General features: G+C 42.8%; 1 protein-coding gene across 1 annotated transcript; it reads left to right on the top strand.

Moving 5' to 3' along the window:
- The first annotated feature begins 6,505 nt into the window (after positions 1-6,505).
- LOC139581647 (eukaryotic translation initiation factor 4E-binding protein 3-like) lies at positions 6,506-15,180 on the top strand. The gene is made up of 3 exons (XM_071411630.1): positions 6,506-7,051; positions 10,244-10,417; positions 14,564-15,180. Exons 1-3 carry the CDS (start codon positions 6,919-6,921, stop codon positions 14,590-14,592), a joined length of 336 nt encoding a protein of 111 aa, XP_071267731.1. The 5' UTR covers positions 6,506-6,918; the 3' UTR covers positions 14,593-15,180.
- Positions 15,181-19,319: the final 4,139 nt, after the last annotated feature.

Below are 19,319 nucleotides of genomic sequence, written 5' to 3'. Positions count from 1 at the left end.
TGCCCCTATACAGTGCATTTGGAAAGTGTTCAGACCCCTTGACTTTTCCCACATTGTGTTACATTATAGCCTTATTCGAAAATTGATTAAATTGTTTGTTTTCCTCAATCTACACACACTACCACCATAATGACAAAGGAAAAACTGGTTTTTAGAAATGGAGGCACATTTATTAAATTAAAAACTGATCACATTTACATAAGTATTCAGACCCTTTACTCAGTATTTTGATGAAGCACTTTTAGCAGCGATTACAGCCTTGCGTCTTCTTGGGTATGACCCTACAAGCTTGGCACACCTGTATTTGGGAAGTTTCTCCCATTCTTCTCTGCAGATCCTCTCAAGCTCTGTCAGGTTCGATGGGGATAGTTGCTACACAGCTATTTTCAGGTCTCTCCAGAGATGTTCAGAGACAGGTTCAAGTCCAGGCTCTGGCTGGGCCACTCAAGGACATTCAGAGACTTGTCCCGAAGCCACTCCTGTGTTGTTTTGGCTGTGTGCTTAGGGTTGTTGTCCTGTTGGAAGGTGAATCTTCGCTCCCAGTCTGCGGTCCTGAGCGCGCTGGAGCAGGTTTTCATCAAGGATCTCTCTGTACTTTGCTCCGTTCATCTTTCCTTCGATCCTGACTAGTCTCCCAGTCCCTGCCGCTGAAAATCATCCCCACAGCTTGATGTTTCCTCCAGATGTGACGCTTAGCAGTCGGGCCATAGAGTTCAATCTTGGTTTCATCAGACCAGAGAATCTTGTTTATTCAGAGTGCTGCAGAGATGGTTGTCCTTCTGGAAGGTTCTTCAATCTCCACAGAGGAACTCTGGAGCTCTGTCAGAGTGACCATCGGGTTCTTGGTCACCTCCCTGACCAAGGCCCTTTTCCCTTGATTGCTCAGTTTGGCCGGGCGGCCAGCTATAGGAAGTCTTGGTGGTTCCAAACTTCTCAATTTAAGAATGATGGAGGCCACTGTGTTCTTGGACTTTCAATGCTGCAGACAATTTTTTGGTACCCTTCCCCAGAGCTGTCTTGGAGCTCTACAGACAATTCCTTCGACCTCATGGCCTGGTTTTTGCTCTGACGTGCACTGTCACCTTATATAGACAGGGGTGTGCCTTTCCAAATCATGTCCAATCAATTTAATTTACAACAGGTGGACACCACAATCAATTTGAAGAAACATCAAGGATGATCAATGGAAACAGGATGCACGTGAGCTCAATTTCGAGTGTCATAGCAAAGGGTCTGAATACTTATGTAAATAAGGTATTTCTGTTTATTTATTTGCAAAAATGTCTAAACCTGTTTTCGCTTTGTCATTATGGGGTAGTGTGTGTAGATTGAGGGGATACAATTATTTGTATCAACTTTAGAATGAGGCTAACGTAAAAATAATGTGGAAAAAGTGAAGGGGTCTGAATACTTTCCGAACGCACTGTAGCTTACTTACTTTCTCATGTTCTTATTTCTGGTGTGTTGTATAGTACTACTGATATTGATTACTGCATTGTTGGGAGAGCTTGCAAGAAAGGCATTTCACTGTACTTGTGCACAAGACAAACTCACCTACTAAGGAAATTACCTAACAGCATTTTCAGCAGTTAAATGCAACAACAAAAAAAGCTATCTTAATATAGTTTTTGAACACTCATTTGTTTACAAGAATGATAGCTGTACTTTTTAGTTTATGGTTGAAGTAGCTTGTTAGGTGTTGCATTATGGGGTAAAAAAGTGTCTGACCACATGACATTTACAATAATCATGTTATCAAAGGTCATAAAGTTTTGTCTGCAGTCGACTGGAAGTTTCTGCAGAGACACTTTACCAACTTCATCCTGCAGCCATCACCTGCATTGTGGGAAGCTGTCAACTAATCATTAGGGTGGTCACGTTCGTGTGGGTCAAAGAAAGACAAAGACATGACTGAAACAGGAATCAACTTTGCCAGGTTCATGTATATCTGCGTAGCCAGGCGCTAAAATAGACCCGCCTCCCATCTCCTCATTGGTTTTTAGGAGCATATACCCACGTGGGTGATTGAAAGATGAACTGAGGTCCACACTCCAGTCAAGTTAGTGGTGGTAATGCACCTTAAAGTTGGTTGCAAACCGCAATATAGTCCGAAGAAGACCGAATGAGAGAGATGACTAGAAACTGACTCGGTTTACCCCTTTGTGGATTAATTGTCAAATTAGAGGATTTTGCATTTCAGGTCAAATAACAAACCAATGTTTATATCCTTGGGCAAATTAGCTAACAGCAAGCAAGCTAAATGGACATGAATGTTTCATGGTTTTCGAACTGTCCCAAATTAATATAGGTGGTTCAGAACTTGTTTTGATATTTCAACCTGCGCATCTGGTGTGGATGCACAAAATCAACAGGCGCATAATGGCGTGTCCGGTCTTTTTCGGCTGTCGCAGATGCACCTCCCCCGAATTCACTCATCGACTTTCGGTTGCTTCCGCCTTACAGTATGTATCAATTGAAGACTATGTGTGCATTCCAAACACTTAAAAGACACACTCTATCCCCTCAGTCCTCAAATTAAGTGGACACTTCTGATGACGTTTCATGACGTGTGACGAGTATACACTTGCACGGTGAGGGAGGAAGGAATGATTTTTAAATGGACCGCCCTTGCCTGGAAATGTGTCACTCGTTCAATCCGCGATGATTGTGTTTTCAGCCACCGGTAGCTTGTGGGTGCTTTATGCGCTACAGTCAATTAGGATTGCATGTCTACTTATATTAACTATGTCATTATTAATATACGTCTAATGTATGATAGCTAGCAAATTAATTAGCTAACTAACGTTAGCCTGCCTAGCGGGAACTTCTGGGGTAGGAAAATTGGTTAGATTTTGGAAATTTTTAAAATAAAACAAAAACATTACCTTTTTAAGTGTTTGGAATGCAGCCATTGACTCATAGCTTCCAATATCTACTGGATTGGCTGTTGATACCTAGCATGTTTGCGAAGCGGTATACTAGTGCTAGTTAATGCCGCGTTCACGTACTGGTCGGAAGAAGGAAACTGACATTTTCCGACTTGCTTAATGGTAAACGTGTATTATACGTTTTTATAACTAAGAACTTATAACTTTTATAACTAACTTGTCTGTGGGCAAAACAGGCAAGAGCTAGCGAGATCATATTGGCGCGTTCTCGCTACATTTGCAGATTTCCGTTACAGAAGTTCTTCTAAACAACTGCAATTTTTTAAAACTTTGGCGAAGGGTAAAGTCTACAAAACTTTGTCCACTCTGTTCGGCACAGATTGTAATGTTTCATTGATGAAAAAATGTGCAGAATGTCGGCCAACATCCATCTTCTCCCCCTGCCGGACAATGGGCTTCCTCTCACTAGTGAGTGGAAACAGCAAGCAGATGCTTCACATTTATACAGCCATTGAAATATGTAATTACAACCAGTTAGCAAGTCAAACATTTTCGAGTTTTCTAGTTGCGACTAGCGGCATTGAAGTTTTCTAGTTGCGATATGAACGCGGCATTGGAAATGGCGGGTTCCACAGCTATGGCAGGCCACGTCATCGACTGACAAATTGCTATAACATATGTGGCTAGCTGATACTTAAAATACCTATTCAGGCAATGTAAGATGTCAGTAAGATCAAAGCATAGGAACGCTCCCATTCTGTCACCACCACCCTTTGTCTTAAAGGCAGGTGGGATCCGTTTGGAACATTCTAGCCAATGAGAGGTGTTAGGGTTGCGTCAATTCAATCTGGTATAAGGACAAGTATGACAATGAGTCACTAATTGTATGCTATGTACTTTTTATTAACTAAGTAATAAATGGCAAATGCAATTTCCGTATATACGGGTTCACTGTAACATCACGCAGGATGAAAACAGAGAAGACACTTGTTACTGACAAAGACATTATAATAAATACTCATGACAGAGATAGTTCCCACTTCCGAGCCGGCCTGTCAGAGTAGAGACTGGGCGTGGTTTAGACTCACCCAGCCTATCGTTGATGTTGGCACATAAGCTAGTCCTAGCCCCTTTGCGCATGTGATGTCCCGTCGCTGTTGCTGTGTAGATTACGCTCCCTCACCCCAAAGACTGGGGTCAGACAGCTCTGTAATATTGTCTGAGCTATTCGCACCTGTATACAATGGCCACTGTTCTCGCTCAAGGCTAACCACAGCTTCCCAGCACTCTTATCTGGCTAACTGTTACTTCCAGCACACACACACAGACACCCAGGCTCCCAGGCCAACAGTTTGTCAATATCCAATCACATTTAATACAGTTGCTAATCACGTTTGTTATAGTATTGGGTTATAGTGCATGACTCAGAACCTCACATATGTTTTTCGTGTGTATAGTTTATCTGTTATTGTCTGGTCAGCAGTCTCCTGATTCAACCCCTCCTGTGTCTCTCTAAGATTAGCACAGTCTCGGTCACACAGTACAGCGCCCACACTACTGATACATTTGTTTCATACACACACATATTTCATACAGTACAGCGCTATCTTTAACACACACACATTTCAGGCTGATATTCATGGTTAGGCCCTGAGCACTGGTAAGAGTGAGAACAATGGAAAATGCAGGTTCACAGGAGTCAGCAATTCAAACCTTAATACATAAGAAGCCCTACTAGCTTATAGTTAGTTAAGCATGTCAAAAAACCTTTATAAAACCCCACAGAGGGCAGATATGTAGGTGTGCGTGAACAAGACACAACTCCGAAGAAGTTGCGGAGATGCCATATGCGTCCACTTGTAACAACCTAAACATTACGAAACATCAGCAAATTAGCATCTAATCACATTTTTTGTTGACCAAATCCGATACTCATAGACCGCTATACAAAAAGTCAGTTTTTATCGCTGTATTCTCGCGTGGACATATTGACGAGTGGAGCCTCACGCTTTGCCTCTTCCTCTCTGGCATCCAGTGATGCCAATTTAGCAACTTTTCAGACTACCCTGGCAACTTATTTTTCAAACAGCACCTAGCAACAAATTTAGCTACTTTAAAACATTTATTTTGAACTTTTAGCAACTTTTGAAAAGTGACTCAAATGCTAAAATGCACGCATTTTCCCTCTAAATGACACAAAAACGATTTTCTCTGTCACACACTGTCCCAACACACGTGCCTGCGTGCATTGTGAGTGACGTCAGCAGCAGGCGCTCGTGCTCGTGCACAGGCAGCAGCAATTTCAGCAAATTGCGAATCATTTTTGGCTGACTGCAGCAGCAGAGGTACGGGTTCGACGAGCCAAACCCAATGAATATAGTTGGTCACGAATGTTTGATCTTGAACAGAACTTACATCAATCAAAATGTCTCAATCAAAATTGTACAGCCAGAAGTACAGAAAAGAGTGGGAGTCTGTACCTGAACAAATGTCAAATCATATTTTTTTGCCGAGATGGCCAGTCAATTTGAGTAACGTTATTGTGTTATTCTACATAATGACGCAGTTTTACGTTATCACGCAATGACATCACAACGTCATTTAGCAACAAATCAACCTGCCTCTAGCAATTTACACTGAAAATCAGTTGGCCACACTGCTGGTATCGTGTAGTCACGTTGGTCACGTCCCACTAGATAAACGAGCTACTCACGTATGGAGAAACGAACTACCCGTGATAAACAGATTATCTAATGCTGTGGGAGCCTGACAGCTGGGGGCTTGGAGGAGCTAGGCGCCAAATTACAGACAGATTTATGTATGCCTGAGGCAACAAGGAGGATGTGAGGCATGCCAGGTCATGTGTGTAATTAGTTCACCGTTTCAGGAACCGTGTGCACATTACTTAACAGTTTGGGATGAAACTTCATGTCAGGTATTGTGTCCTTGTCGGCGGGCTGTGAGTTATGATGACCGTTCTGCTCAATGGGTCAGACGACCTCTGTCAAACAGTAGCACATTTCCTGTTCCCATGACATGTATTGTAAAACAATCAATACTGTATACCAATTAAATATCTTTATCTCACTGGGGTGAGAAGTTTATTGTGCACACGGTCCCGTGTGGCTCAGTTGGTAGAGCATGGCGCTTGCAACGCCAGGGTTGTGGGTTCATTCCCCACGGGGGGACCAGGATGAATATGTATGAACTTTCCAATTTGTAAGTCGCTCTGGATAAGAGCGTCTGCTAAATGACTTAAATGTAAAAATGTAAATGTGCAGGCATGAATGTACAATATTCCCAGCCTGTGTACATATTGTTAATCAGATCACATGTACACATGGGAATATGTTGTTCAGAGTGGTATCAATACACAGACGGATCCATTTAGTGATGTCATAACTTCAATGGCTGGGTTCAGTCATATTCTGGTAGGTACATTATCAGAATGTGGTGAGTTGATGTAGATCAGTTCATTCTTGGTGTTGTTTCTGCTGTATAATGTATTTGCTTTTGCCATTGTTGTCAAGTAAAACAAGTTGGGACTTGTCTACACCATTGCTTCAGATTAGATTCACTGGATTATATCTGGATCAAAAGCATCATATCACTCCGTTTGACAGCCCTAAACTACGATCCACCCTTCACAGGCGGAGCTAGTATATGATTGACAGTCGCCCTTCGTCGTGGAGATCGTGTTCTTGCAATCACAACACGTCACATGACCAGAGTCACCCTGGCAGTTATTAAATGCACGCGAACACGTTCAACATCTCCCAGTTCGTCTCTCTAGCTGGATGACCTGACAGCAATACTTATCTGGCAGCAAAACCGTTTGCCTTGAACTGCAGTCGATTCCGTCTGTTTTATTTTGTTAGCAAATTTTAGCAAAGTTTTAATTGTTGTGGATCTTGTTAGCAAATTACTTGGAGATTTTCTTTTTTGGTAAACAATTTAATTTGTAAGATCAGCCGATCTTCACACGAAGCATCTTTCTGCGGTTGATCAGAAGAACCCAAACAAACTCAGGATGACAACCAACGCTCAGCAGGCGAAGAGTTGCCCAATCCCTACCCGGGTTCTTACCCTGAAAGACTGGTCTCAGCTCCCAGACTGCTACAGTCAGACTCCCGGGGGTACTCTCTTCTCCACAACGCCCGGGGGTAAGAGCACGGAGCCGGATGTTTTGCTTGTTTATGATCAACCACGTACAACACGTTTTGTACCAGGGATAAGTTAGCTAACTTTAGCCAGCAAAAAAAAATACAGCTAGAAAATCAACGTTATATTGTGGGAAAAGGGGATGTAAACTAGTTAGCTACTTGTCGAAGGTTGTGCAAGGAAATAACACGTTCACGTTATGTATAGCTGTTTTGAAACGTACATTTACTTACCCAAATCTTGTAACCACTCATCTACCTTACTCAACCCTCAGTCTCATGACTCCAGTTTATTTTGGTCGTGCATAATACATGCGCAAACGAGTGCCACGCGCTTGTTAACTGGCTAAAACTAGTCTAGCTATCTTTCTGACTGTTTGACTTGTAGCGTACTGTGGTCCGTCTGTCTGTTTGACTCGCAGCATACTGTATGTACTGTGTTTGATGGAAATTGTGTATACTTGCTATGTGATATTTTAAATGCAACTTCATTCATATTATTGCCTCCAGTCTTTTTAATACAGCGGTCACTCTTCCTTTACTGGAAAAGCTTATCTTATTGACAGATGAAAATAAAAGATGCATTTTTCAGTGATGTGGGGGGAAAAAAACAAGGTTTACTTGTTCAAGCCCATTGGTTCAACCTCATGGCTGCTTACGTGCAGTCTGTGCATAGCAGTCTGGTGGTCGGATTCGGTACTGTCTGTTTACTACACACAGCTCAGACCTGTGCAAACTCGCTTACCAGAGAGCTGGCTGCTGCAATTCCCATTCACAACAACACTCATGTAAGGTGCTATGTTGGGAACCAATTCCCAATTAAGTTTGACTGGGCCAAATGTAGCTTTAGCTTAGAGACAGATGTTCTGTTCTTTGGGATCTGCAACATATCAGAAAACCATTATGTAAGCGAAGTAGCTGTGGAAAAATACTGGTGGACAACTAGCTCCTCTTAAACTATGACCTATGGGTGGGCGGGGCCAGATTCAGGGCTGATTGGGGGAGGAGAGGAGACATCCCCTCTGTGACCCGCAGCTGCCCTGGTGCATTTCAGGAATACTGTAGGGAACATTGTGTTCCAGCCAAGTAGAGAGAGATGGTGAGAGAGGTAGACTTTTTTTTATTTTCTTTTTTTTTCCACCTTTATTTAACCCGGTAGGCTAGTTGAGAACATGTTCTCATTTACAACTGCGACCTGGCCAAGATAAAGCAAAGCAGTGTGACACAGACAACAACACAGAGTTACACATGGAGACTTGGAGCGAGGGAGAAAAAGGGGGAGGGATTGGGAAGGATAAATGGTGTGCAAATAGGCCTTTCTAAGAATGGTTGAAGTTAGGACATGTGGGAGGGATCCTGGGAGGGAGTGGTGGAATGTGTGGTTCAGCTGAGGAGAGCAGTGTAGTTTCAGGTCCTCTATGGATCCTTCACGACTCTGTGTTGTGGAAGGCATGGCCAGACCAGAACAACTTAGTTATGCACTTTAAAGAGTAGTTATAACATGGCTGTAACAGCTGTTACTGTCAATACACTGCTTATTGGGGATTCTTCATTGATGCTTTACAACAGATGGTCTAGAACAGTTTGACATTCTGTCTCTAAAACCAGAAGTACATTTTATGCAACTAACTGCTGATGTGAGCACAACAAGCACATGATATGGAGAGACTCTTCCGGTCCCTCGGCCAATCATGTAACATCTCCACTCCCTGTTCTAATGTAATGAGGGATTGTGTTGTGCCATTGCCACAAAACAGAATGAGGCGCATTACATGGGACGTGGTACGTTTCCTGTGGACAAAGAGTTTGGCCATAGAGCTGGGCCTCTTCTGCATAACTCATGGCCAGGGCACTATAGTTTAGTTGCTGGCTGGCCTGCTCTCTCTGCATAATTCGCCCTGATTTCCTGCCCCAATGTACCCTCGCTCGCATACACACACACACTCCTTCCCCTCCCCTTTTGTTCAGGACAGGGTGCTCAGCTGGCAGATGTTTCTATAGTGTGTGTGGAAATAGAACTGCTAAAGTGCAAAACGGTTTTAACTCCAGCATGCTGTACTAATTCTAAATAGTGCACGGCCCCTCTGTGTAACCCTGTCCAGGGCAGACTTCACTAGTAGACACCAAAACATTGGATGATTCTCATCTAACGGCTGTTTATCAAATGTTCTGTCAGTCTGCTAATGAGTTTATCTAGTACACAGTGGTTCAGGTCAAACTTCAGTTCCTCAGCATGATATTCAGTATGATATAATATCTAACGGCTGTTTATCAATATTCCGTTGCAATTAAGGGATGACATCAGTCTGTCAGCAACCTGTTAGAGCCCAGTTGTTTACCAACCAGTCTCTACTGTAGACATGCCAACACTTTTTATGGAGTAGCAAGTCAACTCTTCCTATACATTTGCCTAATAGTGTAGGGGAGGAGAAGATGATATTTGGTTCCAGAACAACCAAGGTGTTTGCCTCAACAACCTCCTCAACCAGGCAGCCTCAGGAATGGGCTATCACCACAGGATGTCTCGTCAGCCCCCCTAAGCAAACAGAATGTGGAGGAAACTCTGCTGGTGACCACAGCACACATCTGAATTGTACTACACGGTGCAGGCTACACAGTGCTCCTGAAGTGTACTACACGGTGCAGGCTACACAGTGCTCCTGAAGTGTACTACACGGTGCAGGCAACAGAGTTATGTGTGTTCTGGTCTGCCACTTCCTGGTTCTAGGATAACATGTTGCTGTGCTACACTTTCTTAGAACTGACTCACTACTGCCAACCCACCGACCACCCCTCCGTATGCGCCCTCTCGTTGGGCTGAAAACAGGGTGTGTGTGTTTTGGAATGCATCCAACAGCCTTGACCCTGAGGCCAGGGAGGGGTGGACTCTCAGTTCCTTCCAGATACATCTCTCCCTCTGCCCTGTCAGGGACTTACTACTCTCTTGTATTTGTGTTGTTTTGACATTTCATGGCCGGTTTTCAAGGACCAGATTAGATAAATCAGGAACTAACGCCTCCATTTTGTAGACCACTTAATGTTGTTGTCTTCACAACTAATCTCTCTCTAACAGATGTATGGTACATGAGTCCATTTACACGGGTTTCACCACAATGCTTTGGTCAATATGGTGCAGCTCCCTTCACTGGCAAGTCAACTGACCCCCCCCCCCCCCCCCCCCAATACCTCTGACAGGAACACGCATAATCTATGACAGGAAGTTCCTCCTGGACTGTCGGAACTCTCCCATCGCCCGTACCCCCCCCTGCTGCCTGCCGCAGATCCCTGGGGTGACGGTGCCCGCTCTGCACCCTCTGGGCAAACTACAGGAACTAAAAGAGGAGCTGGAGGAGGAGAAGGACCTGGCAGGTAGGAGTATGCACACACTAGACATGCATACCTTTATTTAAAGATGGACTTAAAAAAAATATATATATATTTTCCTCCGCTATCACTTGACATACTCCTATAAACTTCACGTTGGTTCTCATTGGTCCCTTTAGGCTACATCTAGGAAGAAACCATTGTTCTATAGTAAGTGATCAGGGCCCAGGACTTGGAAGGCTAGGTCCTGACTGACTTGTATTGGGTAGGCCTATTACATAACTTTGGGTCCAAGGCTGCAGTGGCCGAGTAACGCCCCACAAACACAACACAGACAGGAACAGCAGCAGGTGATAATGGCTGACAGGAACAGCAGCAGGTGATAATGGCTGACAGGAACAGCAGCAGGTGATAATGGCTGACAGGAACAGCAGCAGGTGATAATGGCTGACAGGAACAGCAGCAGGTGATAATGGCTGACAGGAACAGCAGCAGGTGATAATGCCTGACATGGTGTCAAGGATTTTGCACAGTAACACAGATGTTGATACTGCGTACACACACACACGTCACGTCCACACACACACACGTCCGTCCGGGAATAAATTGGCAACAATGTGCATGGATAGCAGGCAACACTAGGTTCCATAACGACAAAGAACAAAGCCACGTACATGTCAACATTATCATGGAGGTGGTTGAATGGAAATAAAAAGTAGGGTAGAGCCTGCAGCAGGTTATACCAGTTTGTACGTACCACGTCCTCTTTGAGCTCCTCTGTGTGTGTGTGTGTGTACACGTTTTTATATGCAAGTTTGTCAGTGTGCACGTCTGTACAGAATGTGTGCGTGTTTACATACCGTACGCATCGTCATGTGTTTATATACCGTACGCATCATGTCAAGTGGGGCGGCAGGTAGCCTAGTGGTTAGAGCGTTGGACTAGTAACCGAAAGGTTGCAAGATCGAATTCCCGAGGTGACAAGGTAAAAATCTGTCGTTCTGCCCCTGAACAAGGCAGTTAACCCACTGTTCCTCGGCCGTCATTGAAAATAAGAATTTGTTCTTAATTGACTTGCCTAGTTAAAATTAGGAATAAGATAAGGCTTTGATTTGAGATGGAAAAGGCATTTAGACAATATCTACCATTTTAAAAAGTCTTAAGGTATTACAAATGCCTCAGAACACAATACTGTTGAAGTAAATACCCCTGCCAACTAATATCAACACTGCTATTTACTTTTGGATATTTTTTAATGCCTGCAGTAAGTTTAAGAGACATTGCCTTGTGCCTTGATATCCTGTTATCAAAAACACAGATCTTCAAGATATTTTCTAATTTCCCTCATGAGGGAGGATAATGAAAGTAAAGGTAGACCTATCAATTAGTTATGGTGTTTTTACTAATATCAAGTTTGTTTATGAATTATTAAGTGATTAAAACTTAATTCTGTTACCAAAATGGTAACAGAATTTGAGAAATTGGTAACTGAATTTCTGCAACAGATTTGGTTATAATGGATAATTATAGTAGTCACAAAGAACAGTTGGGTTCACACATTTGGACTGTACAGCAGTGTGGTGGAATTATTGTAATCAAAAGGAGAGACTTCTAGATTTCTTCAAAACAATCAAACTGTATTATTTAATTAGTGCAGTAATGGAGCTGGTTGGTAACCACCCCTGGAGGTGATCACTGAGAACTCAACCAGCTGGTTGGTAACCACCCCTGGAGGTGATCACAGAACTCAACCAGCTGGTTGGTAACCACCCCTGGAGGTGATCACTGAGAACTCAACCAGCTGGTTGGTAACCACCCCTGGAGGTGATCACTGAGAACTCAACCAGCTGGTTGGTAACCACCCCTGGAGGTGATCACTGAGAACTCAACCAGCTGGTTTTGGCCACAGCATTTTATAGCAAAGTCCATCCTCCAGTCTACATGACAGAACAACAGATGTATGGAATGAGTCACAAGGTAAAAATTTGTATGAAAGATACTTATAATTCAGTGCCAGTGTCTGGCCCCCCAACTCCATACTGGAGCCATCTCCCCCTGGTCCCCCAACTCCATACTGGAGCCATCTCCCCCTGCTACCCCAACTCCATCCTGGAACCATCTCCCCCTGGTCCCCCAACTCCATACTGGAGCCATCTCCCCCTGCTACCCCAACTCCATACTGGAGCCATCTCCCCCTGGTCCCCCAACTCCATACTGGAGCCATCTCCCCCTGGTCCCCCAACTCCATACTGGAGCCATCTCCCCCTGGTCCCCCAACTCCATCCTGGAGCCATCTCCCCCTGCTACCCCAACTCCATACTGGAGCCATCTCCCCCTGGTACCCCAACTCCATACTGGAGCCATCTCCCCCTGCTACCCCAACTCCATACTGGAGCCATCTCCCCCTGGTCCCCCAACTCCATACTGGAGCCATCTCCCCCTGGTACCCCAACTCCATCCTGGAGCCATCTCCCCCTGGTCCCCCAACTCCATACTGGAGCCATCTCCCCCTGGTACCCCAACTCCATCCTGGAACCATCTCCCCCTGGGACCCCAACTCCATACTGGAGCCATCTCCCCCTGGTACCCCAGTACAGAAACATTAACTCATGCTCTGGAATGCGGTATCACCCAAAGACATCGTACATCTCCTGTCAGTGTTAAATCCCCCAGAGGCCCACTTTCAGTTCACACAGACACAATAGAGTTATAAGGATCCTCTATTCTGTTGCATAAAACAACCATTTGATGCAATTACAGCAGTATAACATAATTTTGATCTCACAGCAGACTACAGTAAAGTAGTGCATATTTCTGTAGAGTACAGTAAAGTAGTGCATATTTCTGTAGAGTTCAGTAAAGAAAAGTAGTTCAGTATAGATTTGGTCTTGTTAAGGGGCAGAGCTCATGTAAAATAATAGTTAGTGTGTAGAGTAATACCCAAATAAGCAAAAGAGGATATTGCATATTCCTACCGTTTTTGTGTACCTATTTAGGATGCATCACCATGAAGAGAATGACCTTCATTTCCATAATAAGGCATTTCTGTGTAGTACAGATCAGGGACCCATGATGTGATTTTAGCACCGCAATTACGTTACCGGGTGTTAATCCACTTCACCTACTGTAGTTCAATAACCCAAATATATTTTTTTTCAAACTCTGATGTCATAGCTGACACCCTATTCTTTCTGCACACTTCGTTGAGTTTTTGGAAAATGTGGACACAAACTGAGGGAGATTTTACTGTCAATCTGTTACCAAACTTTGCATCTGCACAGTTCTTCCAGTAAATGTGTTTTTGTAAAATGTTCTGTTTAAATTGTTAAAAGTTGCATAAAGTTGTATGGTTTGTTAAACTTGAAATCAATGGATTTTGTTTGGCATCGATTTTTCACTTAAAATGTGAGTCTCGGCGCAAATCCTTTACCGTGGAATTGCCCATAGAACATTGTATAATGTTCTCCTATCCAAACTGCAACTATCTCTGTGTGTCTTATCTGTTACTTGGCTGTAGATATCTCTACTATCAGCTGGCTATCGTTGTCATAGGGTACGGTTTTGTTTTGGCGGTTGAAGACACACACTGTACTATGATGGTGAGCTGTAGGCTAGTTAAGTAGAGAGAGAGGGACAGGGAGATGGAGGGGAGAGGGAGAAAGCAGAGAGAGGGGAGAGAGCTAGAGATTAACAGAAAGAGGGGGGGTCAGAGAGAAAGAAAGCAATAGAGGATGGTGTGCCTTCTCCACCAGTCATCTCGTAACCAATAGCAGATGCAGTCAAACCTCTGACCACACCAGGCCACACCCTCTCTGCTGTTGAAACAACAAGCTCTATTTAACTGGTTATCTAGTGTCCTTGTGCTGGCCTGACCTCAACTAACTCAGCACAGATAACCAACCTGATACTTAATGACACTGTCTGCAACTAGTGCCCCCCCAGACAGACAGAGGGGTTAAGAGGAGGGGTGGGGGAGGTGGGTGGATTGGGTTAGGGGATTGTGTCTGCTCTGGGAGATTTGTCTCCTGTCTGGAGTTGACAAAAACACGACATTGATAAGAAACATGAACACAACACTGTCCCCCCCCCAGTGAATCCGTTATTATGGGTGTGGTTAGGACTTAGTGTACAGATACCAGTAACGACTGTTTTGTTAATGTCTCTCTTTTCTCTCCTCTCTCTCCCTCCTAGATGACAGCCAGTTTGAGATGGACATCTGAGCAGTAGCTCGTTGCCTCCTGTGGAGAGCGGTTGTAACTTCTGTTCAGTTCTGACGTCTGATTGGTCCTTTACGACCAGCATGCGTCACATATTCACCTTCTTCAACATCCTTTTTTAAACTTTTTTTTTAGGAAACTCCCCAAAAGAGAAAGGAGTTATGTTGATCCCTGAGTTAGAAAGACATGAAGCACCTGTGTATTAATCGCATAATACTTCAATGGTTGCAGGGTTGGAAGAAGCAATACGTTTGTAACTTTGTTGGACAGTTTTTGATTTGTACATAAGTCTACGGTACTTTTAATTTTTTTAAAGGAGGGAAATGTTCAAGATTTTACATTAAACATACAGGGACGGCGGGATTGGTTGTGACGGCAGAGTTGCTGCGTTGTTTTTAAAAAACAATAACACTCTATTTTGAAGGGGCTGCTGGGCCTATGAGGGGGTCACCCTGTCTGAGCCTGGCAAAAGGTTAAAGGTCAAAGGTTCGGGGTGACTGTTGGACAGGCTCCTACATGCGTCTGTCTGTGGAGGAGGAATTGAAATTTATCAAAGTTCAAAATAAATAAACAAAAAGGACAAAACCTCAACTTGAGTTCTGTCATGTTATTGTTGTTGCCTCATGCTTCCTCACGTGGTTCCTATTTTCAAACTATGCCAGAAAGCCATGTGTATGTACAGCAAGTTTACCATGTCATTGCTTACTATATATATATACACACACATAAAATAATCTGGTGTGCTCTCTTAAATCAAAGGATTTATGGCCAAACATGTCATTGACATTGCCTTTCTGAAATTAAGAAATGATCTACTTGCTACTGCTGGTTGGCTTTCATTTTCAGATGTAAATAGACGCCCATCACTGTGCTTCTAGTATGTAACGTATGCATGTTCTAATTACTAGTCTGTTGCCCCAGCATGTTCTGACCCAGTTCATGTATGTAGCCTACAGACATGTTTGTCTCCCCTATAGCGCCATCCCTCCAGCATTAACCTAATCTAATCAGAAACTGCATAACCAACTATAACTATGTTTCCATCCAACGTTTTTATGCGAGTAACGTCGGATAAAAAAAATGGCGTGATGGAAACAGCAAATTTGTCAGTACAATTTCCAATTGCAGACAAAATACGCTATAAAATGCAGAATCTTTTTGTGTCAGTAAAATTAATTATGCAAGAAATGGCAGAGAATCTTATGCGCAAATATTGATATAACATATTGGAGTCACGTGATTATATTGTGTGGCCCTCCCACTATGATTCGGAGAAGCATGCAGTTTATAGGCTACAGATGAAATAAATGATGATGAACTTCACAGGGTGGTGAAAGAGTGGTGCGTTTGATGCTCCAATAAATATCATGGGTCTTATTCTGGTGACATGATAATCGATGCTTGGCAGCCATTTGACAAATAAAAATAATATTGCTATTTTGTCAATACCTGCACTGTATCTGCGAGTGCAAGCTTTAACACGGAACCCAAACCGGCTACGCGCATAAATGTATTTTGTCCCCCTACACCAAACGCGATCACGACACGCAGGTTAAAATAGCAAAACAAACTGAACCAATGACATTAATTTGGGGACAGGTCGAAAAGCATTAAACATGTATGGCAATTTAGCTAGTTAGCTTGCACTTGCTAGCTAACGTTAATTTGTCCTATTTAGCTAGCTTGCTGTTGCTAGCTAATTTGTCCTAGGATATAAACATTGAGTTATTTTACCTGAAATGCACAAGGACCTCCGACAATTAATCCACACAAAACGGCCAACCGAATCGTTTCTAGTCATCTCTCCTCCTTCCAGGATTTTTCATTTTTGAACTTATATGGTGATCCATCTAAACTTTCATAGTATTACCACGACAACTGGCAACAAATTTCATCTTTCAATCACCCACGTGGGTATAACCAATGAGGAGATGGCACGTGGGTACCTGCTTCTATAAACCAATGAGGAGATGGCACGTGGGTACCTGCTTCTATAAACCAATGAGGAGATGGGAGAGACAGGACTTTCAGCGCGATCTTCTATTTTAGCCCTTGGCATCGCAGGCGCTCGTTGATGCAATAATTGAATAACATGGATTTCTAAATTAATTTTGCTACGTGTCTGGTCAGCATGCTAGGCTAGATCACCCGTGCCACGACCAGGGTGGACACATTCGCAATACTTTATGGCGCAAATTTTTTTTGTGACTAAATCATCAGTAGAGTTAAATGCGATGAAAACCCATTTAACTTTGTATTTGTTTTATTCGGTACAAGGGAATTTAACCGCGAAAGGTATTTTTATCTGCAGTATGTCACCAGGCACAGCCTTTTACCGGCAACAATTCGTTTTGATAGAAACACATCTCTGATGGGGACATGCGCATATTGTATTTATGAAGATTTTAGAATATTCACATGAAAATATGTCGCCAATTGGATGGAAATCTAGCTATTGAGAAAAGTCAACTGTAGTTTGGATGGAAACCTAGCTAATACACACAAACAAGTCCCAGCAGTAAAGCACGTGTTGACGTATGTGCAGCTATGAGGCACAGCAGATGAGGTTGGCTTAGATGGATAACATGTAAGCTATATTTCATCTCCAGTGTTTATTTAAAACATAAATCAGCTAAACCGTCTGAACTAGGGTATAACATAATTGTATTACGTTTTTTAAATTTGAAGTCCTGGCTGTAGGAAATGAAAGCAGGAAACAACATGGATTACATACATGCTGTCTGGGTCTTTTTGTTGGTTCAATTTGTTGCATAATTTGGAACACTGCCACCCCTCTCTCACACACACTGGTCCACGCCTCCCCTCTATTGTAGCTTCCTCAGAACAGAAGTTAACACGTGAGCATGTAGCCCTGGGTGTCGTCTCGCTGCAGTTTACTGTAGAGTTATGGACTAACATTTAGGATGCGTTGCCTGACATATGGCTCCCATTAGTAGGTGAACAATGCTTTTTTTCCCTAAAAAGGAAACTGCTCTCATTCTATCCAAATGAAATGAAGTCAACTCTGATGATAGATCGATTTTGGGTCTTAGTTAAATAGATGTATGATAAGGATATTTGGTAGCTAATTCTTTGTTTGAACTGTACGTTATAACAGCATCATATTGTCATATACAGTTAAGTCAGCATTCATTCAGTACCATCAGTATTCATACGTGCCCCATGCAGAATGTGATCCCACCTTGCAGCATCATGCTTCAATCTACACTGAACAAAACAATATAAACGCAACATGTAAAGTGTTGGTCCCATTTTTCATGAGCTGAAATAAAAGATCCCAGAAATGTTCCATATGCACAGAAAGCTTATTTCTCTTAAATGTTGTGCACAAATTTGTATACAATTTGTTAGTGAGCATTTCTCCTTTGCCAAGATAACCCATCCACCTGACAGGTGTAACATATCAAGAAGCTGATTAAACAGCATGATCATACCACAGGTGCAGCTTGTACTGGGGCTAATAAAATTGTGTTGTGTGACAAAACTCTAAAGTCTGCAGTTTTGTCACACAATGCCACAGGTGTGTCAAGTTTTGAAGGAGTGTGCATTTGGCATGCTGACTGCAGGAATGTCCACCAGAGCTCTTTCCAGAGAATTGAACATTCATTTCTCTACTATAAACTGCCTCCAATGTTATTTTAGAGAATTTGGCAGTATGTCCAACCGGCCTCACAACCACAGACCACGTGTAACCATGCCAGCCCAAGACCTCCGAATCCGGCTTCTTCACCTGCAGAATCGTCTGAGACTAGCCACCCGGACAGCTGAAGAAATGGAGAAGTATTTCTGTCTCTAATAAAGCCCTTTCGTGGGGAAAAACTCAGATTGGCCTATGTCCTCCCAGGCCCACCCATGGCTGAGCCACTGCCGGTCATGTGAAATCCTGAGATTAGGGCCTAATTAATTTATTTCAATTGACTGATTTCCTTATATGAAGTGTAACTAAGTGGAGTTGTTGGATGTTGAGTTTATATTTTTGTTCAGTATAGAATAGTTCTAAAGACGTCCAGGTGAACTGGAAGCACAGCCCAGTAGAACGTGTCCAGTACTGGGTCTGGATCAAGGTTACAGGGGAAACAGATTATCTGTAGGTGATAGACATGAGGCCAGCCAGACTCAACTCGCCTCCAGACTGATTCAAAGAAAAGATGCATAATAACACAACAACAGAAATATACAGACAAAAGTACACAAACTTAACCATCTTAAACAAATTAAAGAGGCGTTTGTTCTGAACCAACTTCGTTTTATGAATAAAGAATCTTCCAAGAAAAATAAGCTAATTAACAATGAAAATTAAATCGGGGGCAGATCAGTTGGGTCAAATTAAAACATCATTTCAGTCTTCCAAATTAACATTAAAAGTGGTTTCCCTTAAAGTATTCTAAATCAATCTAAAATCTTCTGACATGAGAGCAGATAAGAGTTTCTGGGTCACAACCAGAACCCACATTTGTCATCAATAGCACGTTTAAATGTGTACAGTAAAGGTCTTTACTGAGTACACTCTCTGAATGAGTTTATATGATACTTCTTTCACCTTATTAGATGTACAATATTTGCTAGAAAGCGACAAGACTTTGTTCCAGTCCACTTGTCCCAGGGCGGCATTCCAGTATATTCTAGCAGAAGGAATAGTAACATCTTAGTTTTCTTAGATAATTGTTATTACATTTAGATTTTAAAACATTTAAATTCCTCCAAGCAGA

The sequence above is a fragment of the Salvelinus alpinus genome, chromosome 7 (genome assembly GCF_045679555.1).
Source record: "Salvelinus alpinus chromosome 7, SLU_Salpinus.1, whole genome shotgun sequence".
Classification (NCBI taxonomy): domain Eukaryota; kingdom Metazoa; phylum Chordata; class Actinopteri; order Salmoniformes; family Salmonidae; genus Salvelinus; species Salvelinus alpinus.
Note: the sequence above shows the minus strand (reverse complement) of the source record. Positions and strands in the feature narration are given on the sequence as shown.